The sequence below is a fragment of the Paramormyrops kingsleyae genome, chromosome 7 (genome assembly GCF_048594095.1).
Source record: "Paramormyrops kingsleyae isolate MSU_618 chromosome 7, PKINGS_0.4, whole genome shotgun sequence".
Taxonomy (NCBI): domain Eukaryota; kingdom Metazoa; phylum Chordata; class Actinopteri; order Osteoglossiformes; family Mormyridae; genus Paramormyrops; species Paramormyrops kingsleyae.
This window is the reverse complement of record NC_132803.1, coordinates 28,165,864-28,185,530: the sequence shown is the minus strand read 5'-3', so window position 1 is coordinate 28,185,530 and position 19,667 is coordinate 28,165,864. Positions and strand designations below refer to the sequence as shown.

The 19,667-nt window shown below is 46.6% G+C and overlaps 1 protein-coding gene across 5 annotated transcripts; it reads right to left on the bottom strand.

Moving 5' to 3' along the window:
• Positions 1-1,216: 1,216 nt before the first annotated feature.
• ncs1a (neuronal calcium sensor 1a) lies at positions 1,217-19,461 on the bottom strand. Of its 5 annotated transcripts, none has more exons than XM_023798720.2 (8): positions 18,938-19,456; positions 15,713-15,737; positions 7,818-7,956; positions 6,648-6,741; positions 4,757-4,845; positions 4,588-4,665; positions 4,114-4,229; positions 1,217-3,513 (listed from the first exon to the last, which is right to left on the bottom strand). In XM_023798720.2, exons 1-7 carry the CDS (start codon positions 18,999-19,001, stop codon positions 4,131-4,133), a joined length of 588 nt encoding a protein of 195 aa, XP_023654488.1. In that variant the 5' UTR covers positions 19,002-19,456; the 3' UTR covers positions 1,217-3,513; positions 4,114-4,130. The 5 variants fall into 5 exon arrangements, with proteins under 5 accessions (XP_023654488.1, XP_023654489.1, XP_072570805.1 ...); XM_023798721.2 differs by having other exon boundaries at positions 6,663-6,741; positions 18,938-19,454; XM_072714704.1 differs by lacking the exon at positions 1,217-3,513 and having other exon boundaries at positions 3,532-4,229; positions 18,938-19,458.
• Positions 19,462-19,667: the final 206 nt, after the last annotated feature.

Here is a 19,667-nt window from a genome sequence, read left to right as displayed (position 1 = left end):
CTTGGTGTCTTATCGCTGGCAAAATATCCCACAGGCTTCAATTTTTCAGCTCCCTGGAGGGGTAAAATACCACAAAGGATGATGCCCACTTGACAAAAAGACCTGCTTCCTGTGTGTTGACAGGTCGGTGCTGTGGGCGGCCATCATTAACTGCAGGTCAGCTGCTCTATACTATACCATGGTTCCACATTTAGGAAGATACATAGCCTAGTCTTTATATTACTAGATGATTTAGCAGAAGCTACCCGCTAAACTCTGCTTGAGTATATCTGCAGGGTGTAAAGCTAAATGTAAGAAAAATAAATAAAAAAAATACATTTAAATATTTTACCAGAAGGGTGGTACAGTGGTCAGCACTGTCAGAGAGGTTACCTGGTAGAGAGTGCCTGCGCTCATTTTAACAAGGATTACCCGCGTTATTCCTTGATTCTTGTTGGCGAAATGCTTAGGGCGCATTACTTTATTATTCACATTGGCCCTGTCAATCATTGGTGATGATGTCATAGACGGAGCCCTCATTTAAGCTCCGCCCAAGGTACCAGGTAACCTCTCTACTGTCGCCTCACAGCAAGAAGGTCCTGGGTTCGATCCTCGGGTCACCCAGGGTGCCTTTTTGTGTGGAGTTTGCATGTTCTCCCCGTGCATGCGTGGGTTTGCTCTGGCTTCCTCCCACAGTCCAAAGACATGCAGATTAGGTCAACTGGCTACTCTAAATTGCCCATAGGTGTGAATGCGAGTGTGTGTGGCTGTTTGTCTGTGTTGGCCCTGTGGTGGACTGGCGGCCTGCCCAGGGTATACCCCGCCTCTTGCCCGATGATGCTGGGATTGGCTCCGGCTTCCCCGTGACCCAGATGGATAAAGCGGTATAGATAGTGGATGGATGGATGGATATTTTACCAGAACAAGTGGTTATAGCTTTTTTTTTGTCTCATATCGAGTTATCCAAGTTCTGGTCCTGATTTTTGTCAGAAAAAAAGCCAAAAATGAATTTTCTTAAACTAAGTTGTTTGTTAGCTAGTCCCATTAATGGCATCAAGGTAAAGACATACTTATAAAATCTCCAAAGAAATGCCTTAGACGTGAAAAGTGATAATTGTTAAGGAAAAATGTTAAATGTTTAATATCCTTAAATAGCTGAAGCTCATCCATAATGCTGTCAAACTAATAATGGCAACATATTCTTCAGTACAGCAGGCTAGATTAGAGACTAAGGAAGTAGCCTTCAAACAAGAAACACTTTTATTTTCAATAACTAGGATTTTTTGACACATTGAAAACCATAAACAGAGATGACCTTATGGCCAGTGGTTCAGTTAAAAGAGAAAGCCGCCTTCAAGCAAATCTGCTACAGAAACATACTTTATCTCTGTCACAAAACAGGCCAGTGAGGCCACACAGCAAGTTTTGCTTACATTGCTACTTGGCCTTAGGGTAGGGGACTGCATTCCTCAGCTTTCTATCCTAAGGCAAGTCAGCAAACAGTCTCAACAACTCAAATATCTCCCACACACAGTACCAAGGAACTACACATATGGATCAGGGGCAGAGGAGTCTCACAGCAGGGGTCCCCCTGCCCATTCGGACAGGTCTATTCCTGTGGATTCATTTTAAAAACCATAACAGAAGAATGCGAGAATGGAGATTTTACAACCGGGCTGTGACAGCATATAAAAGCAAGAGGCAAGTCAAACACCTCAAAGGAGTGCTGACAGAGAATCGGCCTACTCTGCTCATAAGGAAAAGGTAATTCAGTTCAGTTGAAAGAGTAGTGCTGTTTAAAAAAGCCTGTGCGCTACCCTGCAAATCACAAATCGACTCAGCAAATGAAAAAAAATGGAGAAATCAGGCTGACCTCTTTTAATGACCAGCACCTGGCTTATCGAGGTGTCTCCTTATAAGGAATCCAGCAAGTAGATCCAAAGAATGTCCCTTGTGACGCTGCCTGGACTTTTACTTTCCTGCAGGACAAATTCAATGCACCGGCACACATGGAGATGAATGGTCTATAGCCTGCATTGAAGGCCCGCCTCCCTACTTACCTTGGGAAGGGTTTGACGAAAGCCCCGCCCCCACCATCACAGCAACAGGCAGACGTGAAATTTCTTTTGCAAACGAGAACAGGATCTCTCCCACAGCCATGGGCGTGGCCGCCATTAAGTCTGAGGGGGACGTGTCCCCCGCACATTTCATAATTTCATAATTATTCGTTTGGACCCCCCCCACATTTAACGTAAAATATTAGTTTTATGCCAGTGTGCCCCCCCCCCCCCCCCACATTCAAAATGCTTCTGACGCCCCTGCCCACAGCACTGGCATTTCATCAAAAGACTCTTGACACACAAACTAACAAAAGAGGAGGTGCGGTGATCTGTATGAATTATGTGAAAGATCAGGTGTTGTGGCTTTTAAGTTTTTTTTCCATAGAAATAGGCATGACACTGTTTCTATAACAACAAATCTATGTCAGCAGATCTAAAATCTCCAATGTCTAGAAAGGACAGCAAAACAGTGAATTTTTGCGCCAGTGAATCCCCCAGACTACCAGACGACTGACGTGTTTTTCCATAACAAAAGGTTTGTTTTGCCAGCTTAGTCTATGCAGCCGCGGTCCTGCCCAGGCTTCTGTTAGAATGATCCTTTTTATTTCAGGGTTGGCTGTCAGAACAACAGAAAAACAGGAAACAGGAAAAGTGATGATAGCCTTAATGGCTACCTAAGTACCCTGTGCAGGGCATTCAGAGGTGGGTGGGGCTATATCACAGCAGAGGCATGGGCGCATAATCGAAACCAGGTAATACAACTCCCTGGACCCCTTTAAATGGATGGAGACCTCAACCCCCCAGCCCCCACCCCCAATACTTGGCAGGAGGTACTATGCTGGTGGGACCATAAGAAAAAATAATGTAGGAAAAATAAGATACAGAGGCTACATATCACCTAAGACGGACAGACAAGCAGAACTGCCACTGTTCATGAGAGGCAAGCAATTTATAGTATAGCTGGAAGAGGTCTTGCAGACTTAGAAGTCCACGCAGCTGTGATCAACACATATAAAAAAAGGAAAAGACTGTTTGAAAACAACACTGATCTTCAGCTAGAAACGTGAAAGTCAACAAGCTTCCATGAATGAAGAAACATGAGAAAACCATCAGCTCCGGTCTGCTTCTCAATTGGCTGGGTAGTTGCCATGACAACAGGTGACAGCGCTCCCAGCATGCCCCTGGGCGGCATGTTGTCTTTCTCTCTCTCTCTCTCTCTCTCTCTCTCCCGTTCCACTTGTCCGCAGGACATCACAGTGCAGCTGTCCCATCTCTTAAAAATGCTGCATTCATATTTTATGTTGTTCTTTTTTAAATTACTTTTTGGCGAACATGAAGATGAGTGTTTGACAGCTTAGGCTCAACATGGCGGTTCCCAAAATACACCCCACCTTACTCCTCTGTAGCAGGGAAGGGTGGAGGACAGTGGGTTCTTCATTAGCATGATGGCACTGGATGGGACAGTATTGGAGACCTGTGGAAAGGTTGAAGAAAAAGTACAAACAGGAAACAACAGGAAATACATTATGGTGGAGTAAAATAATAACACTTCCTTATTGATCCCTGTTAGGATATTCTCTCCTTGCCTATCCATCTTGTTCTCCCTGACACATATGTAAGTGAGAGACAGCTTGGCAGTGAAGAGCTCTCATGGAGTTGAGGGTTAAGGGCCTTGCTCAAAGTCCCAAAAACATGTGACTATTCAAGTGAGGCCAGGCTCAAACCAGCGACCTTCTGATCACTGGCCCAGAGGCTTAGCCTGCGGAGCCACACATATCCCCTGAATGAATTGGGAAGCATGTTTTCTCAGGCCTTTCTGCTCATTGGTGGGGAATCATGTACTAGACTTGAACCTTGGAGGCAAGCTGTCCGTTAATTAAGCTTTTAATTTAGACAATGTCTTCATGATGCCTAACCCCTCTCAGACAGGACCTAAATCATAATCTAAACACGTGTTCATCACATGAAGTTATTGAATGGTAAGGTATAAGTCCCCACTTTACATGAAATATGCCTCACTGGTGTCCCACCAACCACCTGAACTGCCGGTGGAACCACACAGAAGCCAACTAACCGCAGGTGCCTGGACTCTTAGACCAGGCCGTCGTACAGCGACAGGGCCTGAACGATGGAGGCGTCGCCCTTAGAACCTTCCTGAAACTCCTGCAGTGTCAACATACCGTCTGCATTCTGGGAGAAAAGAGAAACAGACCTACACTTTACCTGTGTGTGTGTGTGTAGGGGGGGATTATGTTTATATTACATTGTGGGGACCAAATGTACCACACAATGTAAAAAAAAAAACTTTTTTTCATTGTGGGGACCATTTTTCAGGTCACCACAAAGATCTGTGAAGGCAACCAAAAAATTAGAAAAGGCAGAAGTCTCGTATTTAGTTTGACTACTTATGGTTAAGGTTTTGGCTGGGTAGGGGTTAAGGTCGTCATGATGGGATTAGGGTCCATGCCCATTGAAATGAATGGAAAGTCCCCATAAACAAACAAATAAGTGGACGGACGTGTGAGTCTCTGTCACACATGTGCCCTACTTTGTCCATCATGGCGAAGATGCGGTCCACGCGTTTCTCTGGTGTGTTCTCCTCCTCCGGCAGCTCCACAGTGTTACCCTGGAAACAAACACGCACAAGCACACACAGACATCTTTTCATAGCCTGCCACACACAGCAAACCTGGTCCCAGCAGCCGAAAGTAACTTACCACCATCTGGTAAATGGCGTCCACTATGTTCAACATCTCATCTCGTGTTATGTAGCCATCATTGTCAAGGTCGTAGAGTTTGAAAGCCCCTGTGATGGTGACCAAAGAAAGAGGGACCAGAACGTATCACATCCTAATGCAATACATAACAATGTACTATGATATCACAATACTTAACAATATACTGTGATATCACAATATACATAACAATGTACTATGACATCACAATACACAACAATGTATGATTGCATGACTCACAATATATTAAATCACTGCAAAACAGAATGAAGCGCTTTCAGAACAAAAGTCTCCCAGCAGCAACACAAAGAGGCGTAGAAGTCACAGAGTTGACATGTCACTAGGATGACAATGACACATGTCTCTTTCTGAGTCAAAAATGTCTTTTTCTGTGGAAGAAGGCATCCCCAGTCTCCCCCCCCCCCCAAATTGTGGTAGGGATACCAGATCAGAGCCTCTAATTTAGGGAGCCATAATTCAGAGCACAATTTACACCACAATTTACTTTCAAGATGTGTGTATGGGCAAGCAGCAGGCATGTGCAGGCATGTGTTTTTTTTTTTTTTTTTTTTTTTTTTTTAATGTGTATGTGCGTATGGAGCCCTGTCTTTGCCCCTCAACAATAAAATGTAACTATTAATCTCAATTTTGCTAAATAAAAGGATCTGGCTTGCATCAGTCACATGACTGCCATTAACCAATGCTCGCCCTTGAGGGCAGAGCGCGCTCGTTACGAACCGGGTACGAGCTCGCAAAGTGCACGCGCATTTTCTGCAGGCTGGGTGGTGCGAAGCTGGAGGAGAAGCAGGCAAATTTATTGGAAGGTGCGGACTGCAACAAAACAGTAAATATGGTGTACAGCGCACACTATAGTCTATAACAACAAATGAATTGAAATAAATGAGCGTGCTGTTTGTGCAACAGCGCGACAAACATTACCTGTCCTTTTATGAACTGCACAAGTAGTGGTGGTCATTAACTGCTAGCTAACTGGGTAAGGGTGTTACAAGGGGGTCTGTAGCTCTGTCCACCATTTTAGGGAACATGTTTTGTTTTAAAGTAAGTTGCAGGACTTTTCCCTTCTTTTCTGGAGGGCTTTTATTTCACTAAAAACGATCTAATATGGATATCCACATAATTCCATATTAGATTCGTCATGAATGTGAATTGTTGTTATTCAGCCTGTTCTATCTTTTTTAACTTTGAGCACCCGCCCCTTTAAACATCTCTGCACGGCCCTGGCAAGCAGCATGGTGACTCGTCTCCGGGGATCAAACCCCCACTTCTGCTGTGTATGTGTCAGGTTCCTCTCTGCACTCCTACCTGGATCGGTGTCTCTGGATTGTCTTTTGCAGTGTTTCCCAATCTGGTCCTTGGGGACCCATAGTTGTTCACTCCCTCCCAGCTCCCAGTGGGAAGGAAAAATGTGGATTGTCTGGTAGGGAGCTGGGAGGGAGCAAAAACATGGACTGACAGTGTGTATCCCCGAGGACCGGATTGAGATCACTAGTCTATAGTGTACATCTGACTTGAGAACTTTGTTAACTGGGACAGACTCCAGTTGCCCCTGTACTATGGATAGATTTTTGTACTGCTACCTTTTACATTTAAAGGCTTTAATTAATTTTGGTTTCTGCATGTATGAGCAGGACCCTGTCTTTCATGGTAATTATTTTTTTAAAGGTTGTCTTATTAGTGAGATATGCTTATTTCAATATTTTTTACGTATTTTCTATATTTTATAAATTATATGTTATGTGATTGAACTGCAATCCTCTCCATATGAGACCAATCAAGGCAATAAAATGGTCAGCCTGCTCCTTGGATAGTAAGTGAGAGTCCCGTTTGGGACAAGGCACCAGAGTTTTCCTACATTTCTCTGTCTTACATCGTAGTTTCTCGTCCAGGGTGCCCCGTGAAGTGATGGATAGTGCCTGGATGAACTCCGAAAACTCGATCCGTCCATCCTGGGAAGGGTGATAGGGGGATAGTGAGTCAGTATCCTCTCTTCCGAAAGACAGACAGAGGGGCTATGATTTTTCCTTTTTTACTGTTTAAAGTTACTGTTTATGAGTAAGAATACACACAGCAAAATTGTAAATAGCATTTTTATTGATATCAGCAGCTATCAAATTGTTAAATTGCTGCTAGATATTTATTGATCACTTTTAAAATCTGAAGCATTCTGGAGAGTGGCGGGGCCTGGGAGTGAGAGTGGCAGGGCCTGGGAGTGAGAGTGGTGGGGCCTGCAGCCACAGATTACTCAGAGACTGGCACACAGAGCTATCAGACTTCCTTAAATTGGTCATGCAACGTCCAGTTCGTTTGACTAGTGTGATCACTCCATAGCGAGTCCCAGTGCGGCGCACTTAACCGTACCCAGGATGGCCCACCATTACGCCTGTGAACAGGCATCTGGGGCAGGTCATGCTAGCGAGCAACCCAATCAGCAATGAGTAAGGAGTATAATGGCAGATCTTGCACCATGTTTCTGTCATTTCACTGCCTCAGGTATCAGACCCGAGGTAATTAAGACGACCTCCAGCTGGTGCATCGAGATATAGGCTTATATCAGAGTCAATGAAAGCAGTGAAACACGTGCGATGAAGACATACAAGCGAGAGGTAAGGAGCACACGCTGATACAGCGCATTGCCGCACCCACCAGACGACGAAGCACCTCAGGGATAAGAACCCAAGTGCAGCCATGTGGTGGGTGATACCTCAGCACCACGCTAGTTTGAATGGACTAGAACAGTGTAAGGTTTTTATTTCCAGTGGAGAGCCAATCCTGCACACACAAGCGAGTTGAAAAAGTATATTGGCTTTTAATTTGCAGAGCTGTATTACCCTCGACTCTCCCCCCTCCTGATCCCACAATCCACATCCTTGTAGATGTACCCAAGGGCCCATCTGTATAATTTGACACCTGAATGCCCCCCCCCCCCACACACACTAGCTCATAGGCATGTCAGGGCTGGTGTGGAATTTCCCCACACATACCTCCACCCACCAAATAGATGTTCACCCTGGATTCTTGTTACCTTGTTCTCGTCAAAAACGTTAAATACGAAGGTGGCAAACTTGGTGGGATCTCCAAATGGGAAAAACTGCTTGTAGATCTTCTGAAAGCCGGCGGCATCCAGCTGGCCACTGGGGCAGTCCTTGATGAAGCCCTTGTACCTGGAAGAGAGACGCATGATGGTCAAGAGCAGGAGCTGAGGAGGGGAAAAATAAGACGTTGGCAGTAAAAAAGTATTTGGGCCTTCAAGTAACCAGTTGGGAAATACAAACAAACAACGCAAAAAAGATGAATTTAGAAGGGTTCCCATTTTGTTCACCTTGGAACCCAGCATGGTGAAAACATTTTCACGCTCGCTTGCTAATGTTTGGTGGATATGCTACAGCAGACCTCAAACCGGCTGGGCAAATGATGAGAGGTAAGGAGGATCAGCCAGTGCTGGGTCATGTCCACCACTCCAGCATGATGAGACACCAAGGGTATGGAGGTTGGGAGAGAGTGGAATCCCTCACAACCTTCTCCCAGGTTCTGCAGGGCATGCTGCCCCCCCGCAGGCTTCCCCAACAGGAAGCCCACAAGAGTCACATGTTTGCTGCCCCCAACCTGCTCCCCAAATGTTATCACTTGCAAATTGTCAAATTTATTTTCATTTTTAGAAAATGACACAGAGGAAAAAGCTAAATTTTTTTCTTACAAAGTGAATTTGTACCAGTTTTCTGAGCATCAGTGCTGTATGGGTGAATCTAAATTATGCAGGATCGTTACTGCAGCCCTTCGAATCACTGACCTCGTTCAGCTACTGTCTCCAACCTCCCCCATTTTATCTACTAATTTGCTAGTATGGTCATTGCACCTGGCAATTTCTTTTTAAAGAAAGGCTTTATATTAACTTAAACTGGTCCTCAGTTACTTTGTGGCCTCGTGGTCTTGGGTCAGTGTTGACGACAACGTGTACCTCAGCTTTACTTCATTAGACACTCCTTGTATTAAAACAAACGTACAGGTGGCCCCGTTACTGGCCACGCCGCCCACGTAGTATAGAATTGAAACGATGTGTTGAGTGTCCTCCTGTTACTGTAATGATTTGGGAAGTTGTAATTGTTCGACACCATTATTCACAGTTTGCTGGAGTCCCTCCAAATCCACCTAGTAGACATACATACATATGAGGTGATTGAAGTGTGGATTAATTCTGATCATGTGTGGACTAATCATCCTGAGATTCAAATACGTCATCCATGATTCACCTATAATATCATTGTATTAAGGATAAAACAGCATAGCATGGTTTTTTTCCCCCTTTTTTCTTTCTGGTCACTTGTATAACTTGTTTTTCACAAATTACTGGTTTCAGAGTATCCTTATCTTATGCGAAAGAATCCTTGTTTTGGGATGCTTCCTGTATCCAAGGACGCTTACCAGGTGTCCCTGGGTTTCGGAGGGCGTCACCCAGTATGTTTTGCACACCACTGGTCGGTATATGAGACACCTGCCTTGTCCTCTCTTTTGAAGAGTCTTCAGAAGAGAAGAGAAAGCACTGCTCATTCCTATTGTGATTGAAGCTGTGCCTAGCGGCAGGAAGAGGGAAAAGCATTGCCCAAGGATACCTGTCTAACTATCTTTGATTGAAACCGCACCTAGTGGTCAGTGTGTGTAGGACGCTCACCCCATCCTCAGGAGGAGGGGAAAGCATTGCCCAAGGATACCTGTCTAACTATCTTTGATTGAAACCGCACCTAGTGGTCAGTGTGTGTAGGACGCTCAGCCCATCCTCAGGAGGAGGGGAAAGCATTGCCCAAGGATACTTGCCTAACTATCTTTGATTGAAACCGCACCTAGTGGTCAGTGTGTGTAGGACGCTCACCCCATCCTCAGGAAGAGGGGAAAGCATTGCCCAAGGATACCTGCCTAACTATCTTTGATTGAAACCGCACCTAGTGGTCAGTGTGTGTAGGACACTCACCCCATCCACAGGAGGAGGGGAAAGCATTGCCCAAGGATACCTGTCTAACTATCTTTGATTGAAACCGCACCTAGTGGTCAGTGTGTGTAGGACGCTCACCCCATCCACAGGAGGAGGGGAAAGCATTGCCCAAGGATACCTGTCTAACTATCTTTGATTGAAACCGCACCTAGTGGTCAGTGTGTGTAGGATGCTCACCCCATCCTCAGGAAGAGGGGAAAGCATTGCCCAAGGATACCTGTCTAACTATCTTTGATTGAAACCGCACCTAGTGGTCAGTGTGTGTAGGATGCTCACCCCATCCTCAGGAAGAGGGCAAAGCATTGCCCAAGGATACCTGTCTAACTATCTTTGATTGAAACCGCACCTAGTGGTCAGTGTGTGTAGGACACTCACCCCATCCACAGGAGGAGGGGAAAGCATTGCCCAAGGATACCTGTCTAACTATCTTTGATTGAAACCGCACCTAGTGGTCAGTGTGTGTAGGACACTCACCTCATCCTCAGGAGGAGGGGAAAGCATTGCCCAAGAATACTTGTCTAACTATCTTTGATTGAAACCGCACCTAGTGGTCAGTGTGTGTAGGACGCTCACCCCATCCTCAGGAAGAGGGGAAAGCATTGCCCAAGGATACCTGTCTAACTATCTTTGATTGAAACCGCACCTAGTGGTCAGTGTGTGTAGGACACTCACCCCATCCTCAGGAGGAGGGGAAAGCATTGCCCAAGGATACCTGTCTAACTATCTTTGATTGAAACCGCACCTAGTGGTCAGTGTGTGTAGGACGCTCACCCCATCCTCAGGAAGAGGGGAAAGCATTGCCCAAGGATACCTGTCTAACTATCTTTGATTGAAACCGCACCTAGTGGTCAGTGTGTGTAGGACGCTCACCCCATCCTCAGGAGGAGGGGAAAGCATTGCCCAAGGGTACCTGTCTAACTATCTTTCATTAAAATCGCACCTAGTGGTCAGTGTGTGTAGGACACTCACCCCATCCTCAGCAGGAGGGGGGACGCTTTGATTATAGAAACTTGTCTCATCACTTCTGATTGAAACTGCAAACTGCTTACCCGGACAAAACTGGAAATTAGACAACACATTGCCTGAGGGGAGGGGTGAGCCTGGCCAGCTCGTCCCCTGCCTGCACGCGGTGCCTAAATTTAGTATAAAAGAAGGGGGAGAACTCAGTGTTGGTTGAAGCTCAGCCGTGGGATAGAGCGCGTATCGCCCCCTTTCTCGAGACTCACGTGTTGGTCTCCTGCCAGGACTGAAACGAGCTCCCCAGTCTAAGAGTGAGGGTGGGTGATGATGGCACGTCCAAGTGTGAATAGCTTTGCAGTGATAATTTTTTGATTCAATCAATTATCGCAATAACCAAAATATCAAGTTGCACTCTCTATATATTCATATTTCAATTGTCACTTTTTTATACATGCCTATAATCACTTGTATTGTCAGTTTTATTATTGTTATAATACCATTGGATATCACCTGTGATATGGAATTATTTTGCATTGCCCTTGATCCAATATTTTGGTATTGATTTTAATGCAAGGTTATTTTGTATTACTTGTAATAAAGCATTTTTGGTAGTGAACCTAAGTGTGCCTGTTTGTTCCTTCGAAAGCCCTATATCCCCCTCACGTCATCTTAAAACACTCCTTTAAACCAAGAAACCACATTTTGGTGGTCAGTGTATTTGCGTCATATAGAGAATGACTTATACACTCACAGATCATGCAAGCTTTTTCTTCAATAGGGGCATGGAGGCATAGAGGTATTTAATAAAATACTTTGACTCTGAGTCTCTCTGGCCCTTATACAATACCTGCTCCCAGTAATTTCAGCTACTTTGCACTTCTGCTTATTTAATGTCACCGACTGGGGAGTCATAAAGGAGGGGACAGTTAGGACTATTCCAAGGGCCCCTGAGCGACAGGGGTCTTAACAAATTTGGAACATATAATAGGCTTTCATGGGGCCCAAAATCTCTAACGACACCCCCTGGTCAGCGACGTAACGTAACCTGTACATTGAACTGTTTTAGTTTGTGTTTGTGCCGGAAGGCAGACGCACACAGATCAGACATTTCAGCAAAGGATTTGATGTTAATGCGCCACAGATGAAAACTGATTCTAACTGCCATTACTAAACGGCAAAAAAGCCAGACTATCCTGTTCCTGAATCCCTTAAACTGTTGAATAAGGGTGTCACCACGTCGCAGCATTTTAAACCCTCCGGCTTTAGCTGTGATGGAAGTGACTGTTCTGCAGGGGGCAGATGTAGAATACAAGTGTGGTACTTTATTCATCTCTGTGGGGAAACTGTCGTTGCACTTGTCCTATCTTACTCTCCATGAGACACACAGACACACATACAGCTCTGGAACAAATTAAGATACCACAGCAAAATTTTCCGTTTCACTCATTTCTCAGTTTAAGGGTGTGCACCTGTGTAAAATATACATTTTTTTTGCTAACTCTAGCCTTCCTCTTCCCTGCTTCTCATTGATGAAGGGCTGCTTCTTCGCTTTATTTGTCTTCAGTCCTGCTTTTTGGAACCTGTTATGAATTGTCCTAGCAGTGCACTTCACACATGCACTTAATGTTTCCTATTCTTTTTTAAGGTCACTTGAGATCATCCTCCAATTTATGAGTTGATGGTCATCTCTAACATTTGAAAGTTGCTTCTGCCCTTTACCTGGTTGGTTTTTGGCTATTGCCACTGTCTCCTGCTTCACCTTGTTTTTGTGTTCTGCTGTCTTAGAAACTTTGAACCTGGAAGCAACCTGCCTTGCAGTGTAGCCTTCTGCCAGCAGATCCAGGATTAAACCAGGATTAAAAAAGGCAGATATGGATAAAAATATCGAGCAGTCTCAGTTTTTTCCAGAGCTGTACATGTGAGACCTTGGGACGCCCTGTGTCAGAATTCAGACCAGTGCCCATCCAATGACTGACTGGGAGTCTTAACCCACTGATCCGGCTGGTGCAGCTGAGCAATCAGACAGCGGCAACATTTAGAAAGAGGAGCCTTGACGCTGCAGTCTGCGTGTCCCAGCTTGTCAGTCAATCTGTATCATTCTGGGCTGAAGATTAGAGCGCAGGGAGGAGGGTGAGAGGTGGGTCTGCGGAGGGAAGCTGCCGCCCTGAGGAACGTCAAGTCAGTAGAAGAGATATGCAGTGACTCTGTGAGGCTGTAATGCTGCCTCAGCAGTAAGCGAGTTCAAAAAATAGGAGACCTCCCTCACAAACAAGAGTGTGAATACCAAGGGTCAAGGTCGCACAGGTACGGCATGCAGGGGAAGGAAACTCACTAATGGGCGGCGAGTCTTAGATGAGTGGATATAGCCAGTGTGGTGGGGGGGGGGGGGGGGCGGGAGAGTACCCAGAAGGCCGTGGCTCATGAGTCACCAAACCGTAATAACCGGAATAACCCTCACAGTTGAAGGTTAATTAGTGACTCAGAGGCATATCGAGCCTTGTCTTCTTGACTTCAAGATCACACCCTCACGCTCAAATTGCCAGCATCAGTGATGTTATTATTAAAAGACAAAATATAATAATGACATTACTTTTCAGCCGCCAGGGTACCTGAGGCAAAATGAGAGATAGAGCCCACTAATAAAGTAGTTATGTATTGTAACGTAACAGGCATCTTGTCCCCCTAGTGTTCACTTTGAGAATAACACCAGGCCACCCATGTGGGATACTGCCTGCTTCTCCAGTCTGCTGGGATTACATTCCTGTCTATCATCCCTGTCTCCACTCAAATCCCCCCCCCACCCTATGACTAAACCCCTTCTCTCTCCTAATGACCGAATGATGGCACTTTCGAAGTGTGGATTTCTCACAAAGCTGGCAGACCGTAAATAAAGGGATTCTTGCCCTGTGATTATCACTGTACTCGGCGAGATTAGATAAAGGTATCCAGCGCACCGTGGCAGATCCGCTCGCAGTTGGCAGGCAGCTGGTGGCAGATTAAATGGTGGGACGAGGTTCCTCGCAGCAAAGCGACGGGGGATGGGGCGGTGCCCCCCCGCCCCAGCATATTCGAGAGCCACAGCTGTGCTGCTTTCAACATCAGCAGCCAAGGACTCCACCCAGCAGCGGAAATCACCAAGTAGCCACAATACGAATGGAAAACAGGGAAAAAACCTAAAGAACATTTTGAAAACTGTAAGAGTAACGGCAGCGAGTGGCGTACGGAGTCCCTCAGGCTCCAGCGATTGCTCAATGGCTACACGGGAAACATGGCTTCCCCAATAAAATTGCAAAAAGAACTTGAATTAGTCAATGTATCAATGTAAATTCATTTTATTTGCTATTAAAACTGTAATCTATCATACTAATTGAACCACAGCGCTGATCGTTTCAAAGGAGTTGCTTTTGACAAGATGCATTTCGATTTTCTCTTTGAAACCAGGATAAATATGGCCTATCGATGCCTATTTGACACCGTGCTTCACTGGGAGTCTATGGAAGACTCACGTACGCTTTGACCGAATGGAGAAAAGACAAAAGCTTATTGGTGTTTTTGGAGCCTGCTCGGACACAGTGCTTCACTGGGAGTCTCTGGCTGTGTCTGATTTCAAGGGCTTCATCGTTTGAAGCATGTGGTCTACGAAGGTGTACCTTTTGTGGGCTTCATTCTTTGAAGATCAAACAGAAAGCGCTGTCAAATGGGATGTTTTGGTCTATGGACAATTCCCTGTTTGTGTCACCAGCTGTTCCTGCCCTTACTCTTGAGTAGTAGGCTCTCATGGCCTAGTCGGGACACACCCAGTTTACCTCTGTGCTATGAATCTTGAGATTTGTTAGGTTGAGATGAAAAGAAGCAAAGAACCTGTAACTTCCTGCCTGGAGGCGTCGGAGTGTGAATACCAAGGGTCAAGGTCGCACAGGTACGGCATGCAGGGGAAGGAAACTCACTAATGGGCGGCGAGTCTTAGATGAGTGGATATAGCCAGTGTGTGGGGGGGGGGGGAGAGTACCCAGAAGGCCGTGGCTCATGAGTCACCAAACCGTAATAATGCTATGAATCTTGGGATTTGTTAGGCTGGGTGAAGGATCCATCGGGTGGATACTTCATAACTCAGCAAAAAAAGGACACATTTCTAGATTCCATTTGAATTAATATTTAAAATAGGACAGGCTTATCGCACCGCTGTGACGCATCCGGTCTTTGAATGCAGCCTTGGAAGGATACAGCCCTTGAATTCAGACACAGCCTATGAGAGCTTCTTAGATATTTTTGTTTAGGCAGCATTGACTTGGACAGCTACACTTGCAGTCAGATATTTTAGACACACCTGAAAGCCAGGCTTCTCTGCATAGAGTTTGTGAGATATCCCAACAAGACAGGATTAGCTATCAGTAACATTAATGCTCAAACAGTTGGAGGTATTGGCTCATAGTATTAATTTATTGTGTTGCATGTAGCTTTCGTTGCAACCAAGAGTGACAGTTTATCGTTACATATGTCATCATGGTATGACAGGGTAATAAATCACTTCTTACATTCTTATATTTCTTACAAAAGAATTTGCACATAAGTAGCTGATTGATTAAAATAAGAAAATTAGAATATAAAACCTTTTTTGTTTATATTGGCAGCTGTTGACTCTATACTCCCTCTTTTTAAACCCCCCCCCCCCCCACTTTTGCCCACAAAGGATGGTTTGGGTGGGTCCCCCTGCTAATGCGCTAAAGCTAATGCCAAGCCAAGGCACTGGGAGGAGGTGTACAGACACACACACACACACACACACACAGACAGACACACACACACACACGTGGAGTGGAGATGGCGGAGCTGAGACAGGGGCCTTGTGACAGTTCAGGCTGGGTCCTCCGAGTGATCATTAAGGTGCCCTCAGATGTGCCTGTGGAGAGGGCGTGGGGAGCGAAAGGGGCGTGAACTGTGAGTAAGTGAAGAGAACGGCGGAATGCACTCACCACTGCTGCACTTCCTTCTCCGTAACTGTGGGGATGAAGGAGAAAAGGCCAGTCAGTCAGCGAAACTTCATCAAAGCCTGCTGCTAACATTCAGCTTTCCAAACCATCCCTGCCTGCCCCTCGAAGAGACACCCCACCCCCTGCTAAGCCAATTGCGTTACTCCACCATGGCGCTTCTGGTCACCATAGCATCCATCCATAATTTGGATGCATAAAAAAACATTAACTCCTTCCTAAAAGAAGCATGCAGAGGGGTAGTGACCCTGTGCTGCAGAGCATGTGGAGAAGCTGTCCAATCAGAGTCAAGCACGAACCGGAAGCACCTTCTCCTTTGAGCTCAGTACTACGCTGTACTACAGCTTAATTCACTAAATAAACTGTTTTGCCACCTGCTGGCCAAGCCTGCTAGTGCAGCCCTGTAAGATAACCTGGTGGCTTAGTGGGCAGCATCATAGCCTGACGCCTCTGGTCTGGGGGGTTGGTGCCCCCCCCCTTCATGTGTGTGTGGAGGTGCCCTCCCTCTGATGTACCCCCTAGGCTACTGCAATTTCCTGCTGCAGTCCAATCCCATACCCCACCCCCATAAACACTTACCTCATTGACCCCCCCAACAGCCCAAACCCACAATCATTTCATATGTGATTTTCTGAAATGACCATTTAAACGGAGACTTCACAAGCTTCGCTTACTTCCACCACTTCTTTACATTCTATTTCTGTATCCCAGACCTAGATAGAGGCCACCCATAAATACATCACAAAACGGGGGCAAAGCGAGCGCTCGGCTGGCTAGCAGCAACCCCAGTGAAGCCTTTATAGGCTGAACACTCGAAACAAGCATGCTAATTGGCTCTCAGCGGCGCCCTCTAATGGACAGGGGAAATCTTGCCCTAGGAGGGCTGTGGGGTCTGAGGCTTTTTCACTAAACCCCACTAGTCTATTTATTAATTAAAAAGCCCTTGGGATGGTAAGTCATGTCACCTGGCTTTTGGGAGTATGAATAATTTAGGCCGGGCCACATTCCAGTCGGCGTGCTTATCGGCAGGAGACAGGTGGTAAACCTGCATATACTGTGACCCCTAGAGGGCGTTACAGTACACCGCCAAGTGTCGGACACGTGGCAGGCACATGGGCCAATGGGAAGCCGGCGGGGAAGAGCACAGATGCATGGAGCAGTATCGTCAAGCAGCACTTACGAGCTGGAGCTGCCCCTGGTCATGTGATCTGGCTGAGTGGTTTCGGGGGAGGGATTTCTGCCCTACGTTGTCCCAGGGATCGTTAAAGGGTTTAAGGGGGATCCGTTCCCAAGGCACAGTGCTCCCTTTGTGTGCCTCCATTTCCGTACCTCCTCCCAGCAGGAAAGACGGCGCTTTACTAAATCCGCTCCATCCTTACATGTAACATAACAGACACTGGGGTGTGTGGAGCGGGTCAGAAGAATGGCTGTAAGGGGGGGGCAACCATAGGGGCCCGAGTTCAGAGAAACGGCCCCTCGTAGATACGAGTGGGACCGATAAGCCCCAAAACATCTGTATATGACTAAAGGGGTCACTGTAATAAGCGGGGAAATGGCTGTTCCACATCTAGGCTGGTCTGGAAACCATGGTGATGCACCAGTGTGACTGTACTGTGTCAGCCCTCTTTGTAGGGGCAAGACAGAGGAGGAGGGAGCGGAGAGCGAGAGACAGAAAAGGATGAACTGCAATCACGCTGAAGAGGGAGAGGTGGGCGTGGGGGGGCAGGCGGACAGCCCAGGAGAGGGGGGGTGGGGGGGGGTGCCTTTTCAGTTACGGGTGACCCTAATTACACACCAGCCTGTTCTCTTCCTCAGAAGCAGGGAGAGAGAAGAAAAGGAAACTGCCGGGGAATGGAGGCAGGGGCGGAGTGAGCAGGGGGGCGGGGAGGCATGGGTGGGGCCCGTGCAAATGGGGAGACAGCGGCACAAAGGCTGACACGCGCCCACACACCTGCAGACGCACACACACACCAACAGGTACAGCAACCTGGACAATGGCGGGACACTAAAGAACCCATTAAGTTCTACACCACGGACATTTGCAGTGCCCATTTATTACTGACAGTAACCTCAGTCTGTGGTATGACTGACCCTACAGTAAAAGGACCTAGACCGTATTGTGTGACACAATGAAGAATAACCTGAAGGGACAGGCTTCTGAAGCCTGTCTTTGTGAGTGGTCCGCTACCTTAACAACGAGGACAAGGAGTCCTGTTTGTTTGCCGACGGCTTATTGGCCCATTTGATTATCGGCCCACGCAAAAAAGCAGGTCACGACATTGTGCTCAGCTGTTAGCTAACCAACTGTGGGGGGGGGGGGGTCATCACAGACCCCAGGAGGGCACCTGCTGTTGTACCGTAGGAATGGCCTCCAGGCATAAGTCATCCGAGTCACATCGGATGGAAGCTAGCTTATGGGAAACAGGATCCGGCCCATGATGAAGTCAGTCGGGCCGACCTGAAGGCAACAGTAAACAGAGCCTTTGTTCCTCGGGAAGGTAGAAAGGGAAACTGACCAGTGCTCATGGTGTAAAACATCCACAGAGAGGTTAAATTAAATAGCAAAACAGAACCTGAAAAGACACGCGGATGGGATTCGCAAAGCATCGAGGTCTTTAGGGAAATTACACACATACTCGTGTCTGTCCATGAGTGCACTACTACAGTTAAAGCTCTCGAATTAATTACTCATTAGCCCGACAAAAAAATAATTCATTAAAAGGCAGTTCCATGCAAAGGTCCATCCATAATGCTAAAAAAGTGTTATGAATTTTCATTTGTCAAGATTCAGCCTAAGAGGTTACAGAAAAAGATCTGTAAATTGATTTGTCGATACTAAGCTCATCCATGCTCTGAAACATTTTGTTTGGCCAATATGAGACTAAATGTCACATCCATCAAGTTTGAATTGCATTAAAATAGTAATTTAGAATAGAATTTAAAAAAGGTTCCTGCTTAGTCTTCCATACATAGATATTTTTCACAGTGTATATTTTTGCATCCTGGCTGAGCCCCAGAAATGGCACAGTCAATATATGTCAGGAACAGGAGTCTGCATTCTATCAGAATGTGCTCCACCCCCCCTGTGCATTCCTGCTCCTGATCCAAGAGGCTGAGTCCATGAGACAATAAGTAAACTCTGGAGATCCACGCTGACCCTGTGCAGCAGAGTTATGGTTGAGGAGCGAGAGAGAGAGAGCTGCTACTCACAGTAGGTCTTGCTGGTCAGTTCCTCCACCACCTCTGGCTTCAGCTTGCTGTTGGACTTCCCCATGGCCGAAGCTGGGGGAACACCTTGCCCCCACCCCTCCCCTCCCGTTCCTGAGTCTGGAAGACGCGGTGGTGTCGTTGAGCTAAGAGCAGCCCCCTCTCACGAAAGCTGGCTGGGGCGGCTGGCAGCAGGTAATCCGCTCAACCATGTCGCGTTTCTGCTCCCATGTCGACCTCCGCTTTGTGTCAGCTCCACCCCGCAGGGGGGCTGTGTCCACGGGGGGCAGAGGCTGGGGGGCTCTCTTCAAGAATCGCCTACTGGGAATCTACCACCTGGAGCGCCCCCCACCCACTGAGATCCAACGCCTCGTTTCAGGAGCAAGTCCCCAGGAGATAAGCCCGCTTAGCAGCTCGGAGATGCGAACTCAGTGCCGCTGTCTTCAGACTGTAGGATCTGAGAGAGCGAGAGGGAGAGGCAGGCGGACTCCCAGCCTGTGTGTGTGTGTGTGTGTGTGTGTGTGTGTGTGTGTGGCGTGTTGATAGCGTTGTCCGTGGTAACAAGTCACCAACTCTTAGCTGCCTGCTCCCACTCAACCCCACCCCCTCCAAACATTTTAAACCATTCATACAGTATTTCCTTCCCTAAATTCTGCTTAATTATACAGAAAAATAAGAAAAGAATCTTTTAATAGAATGTATCACTGTGTATAGGTGAAAATGAAGTACAAGG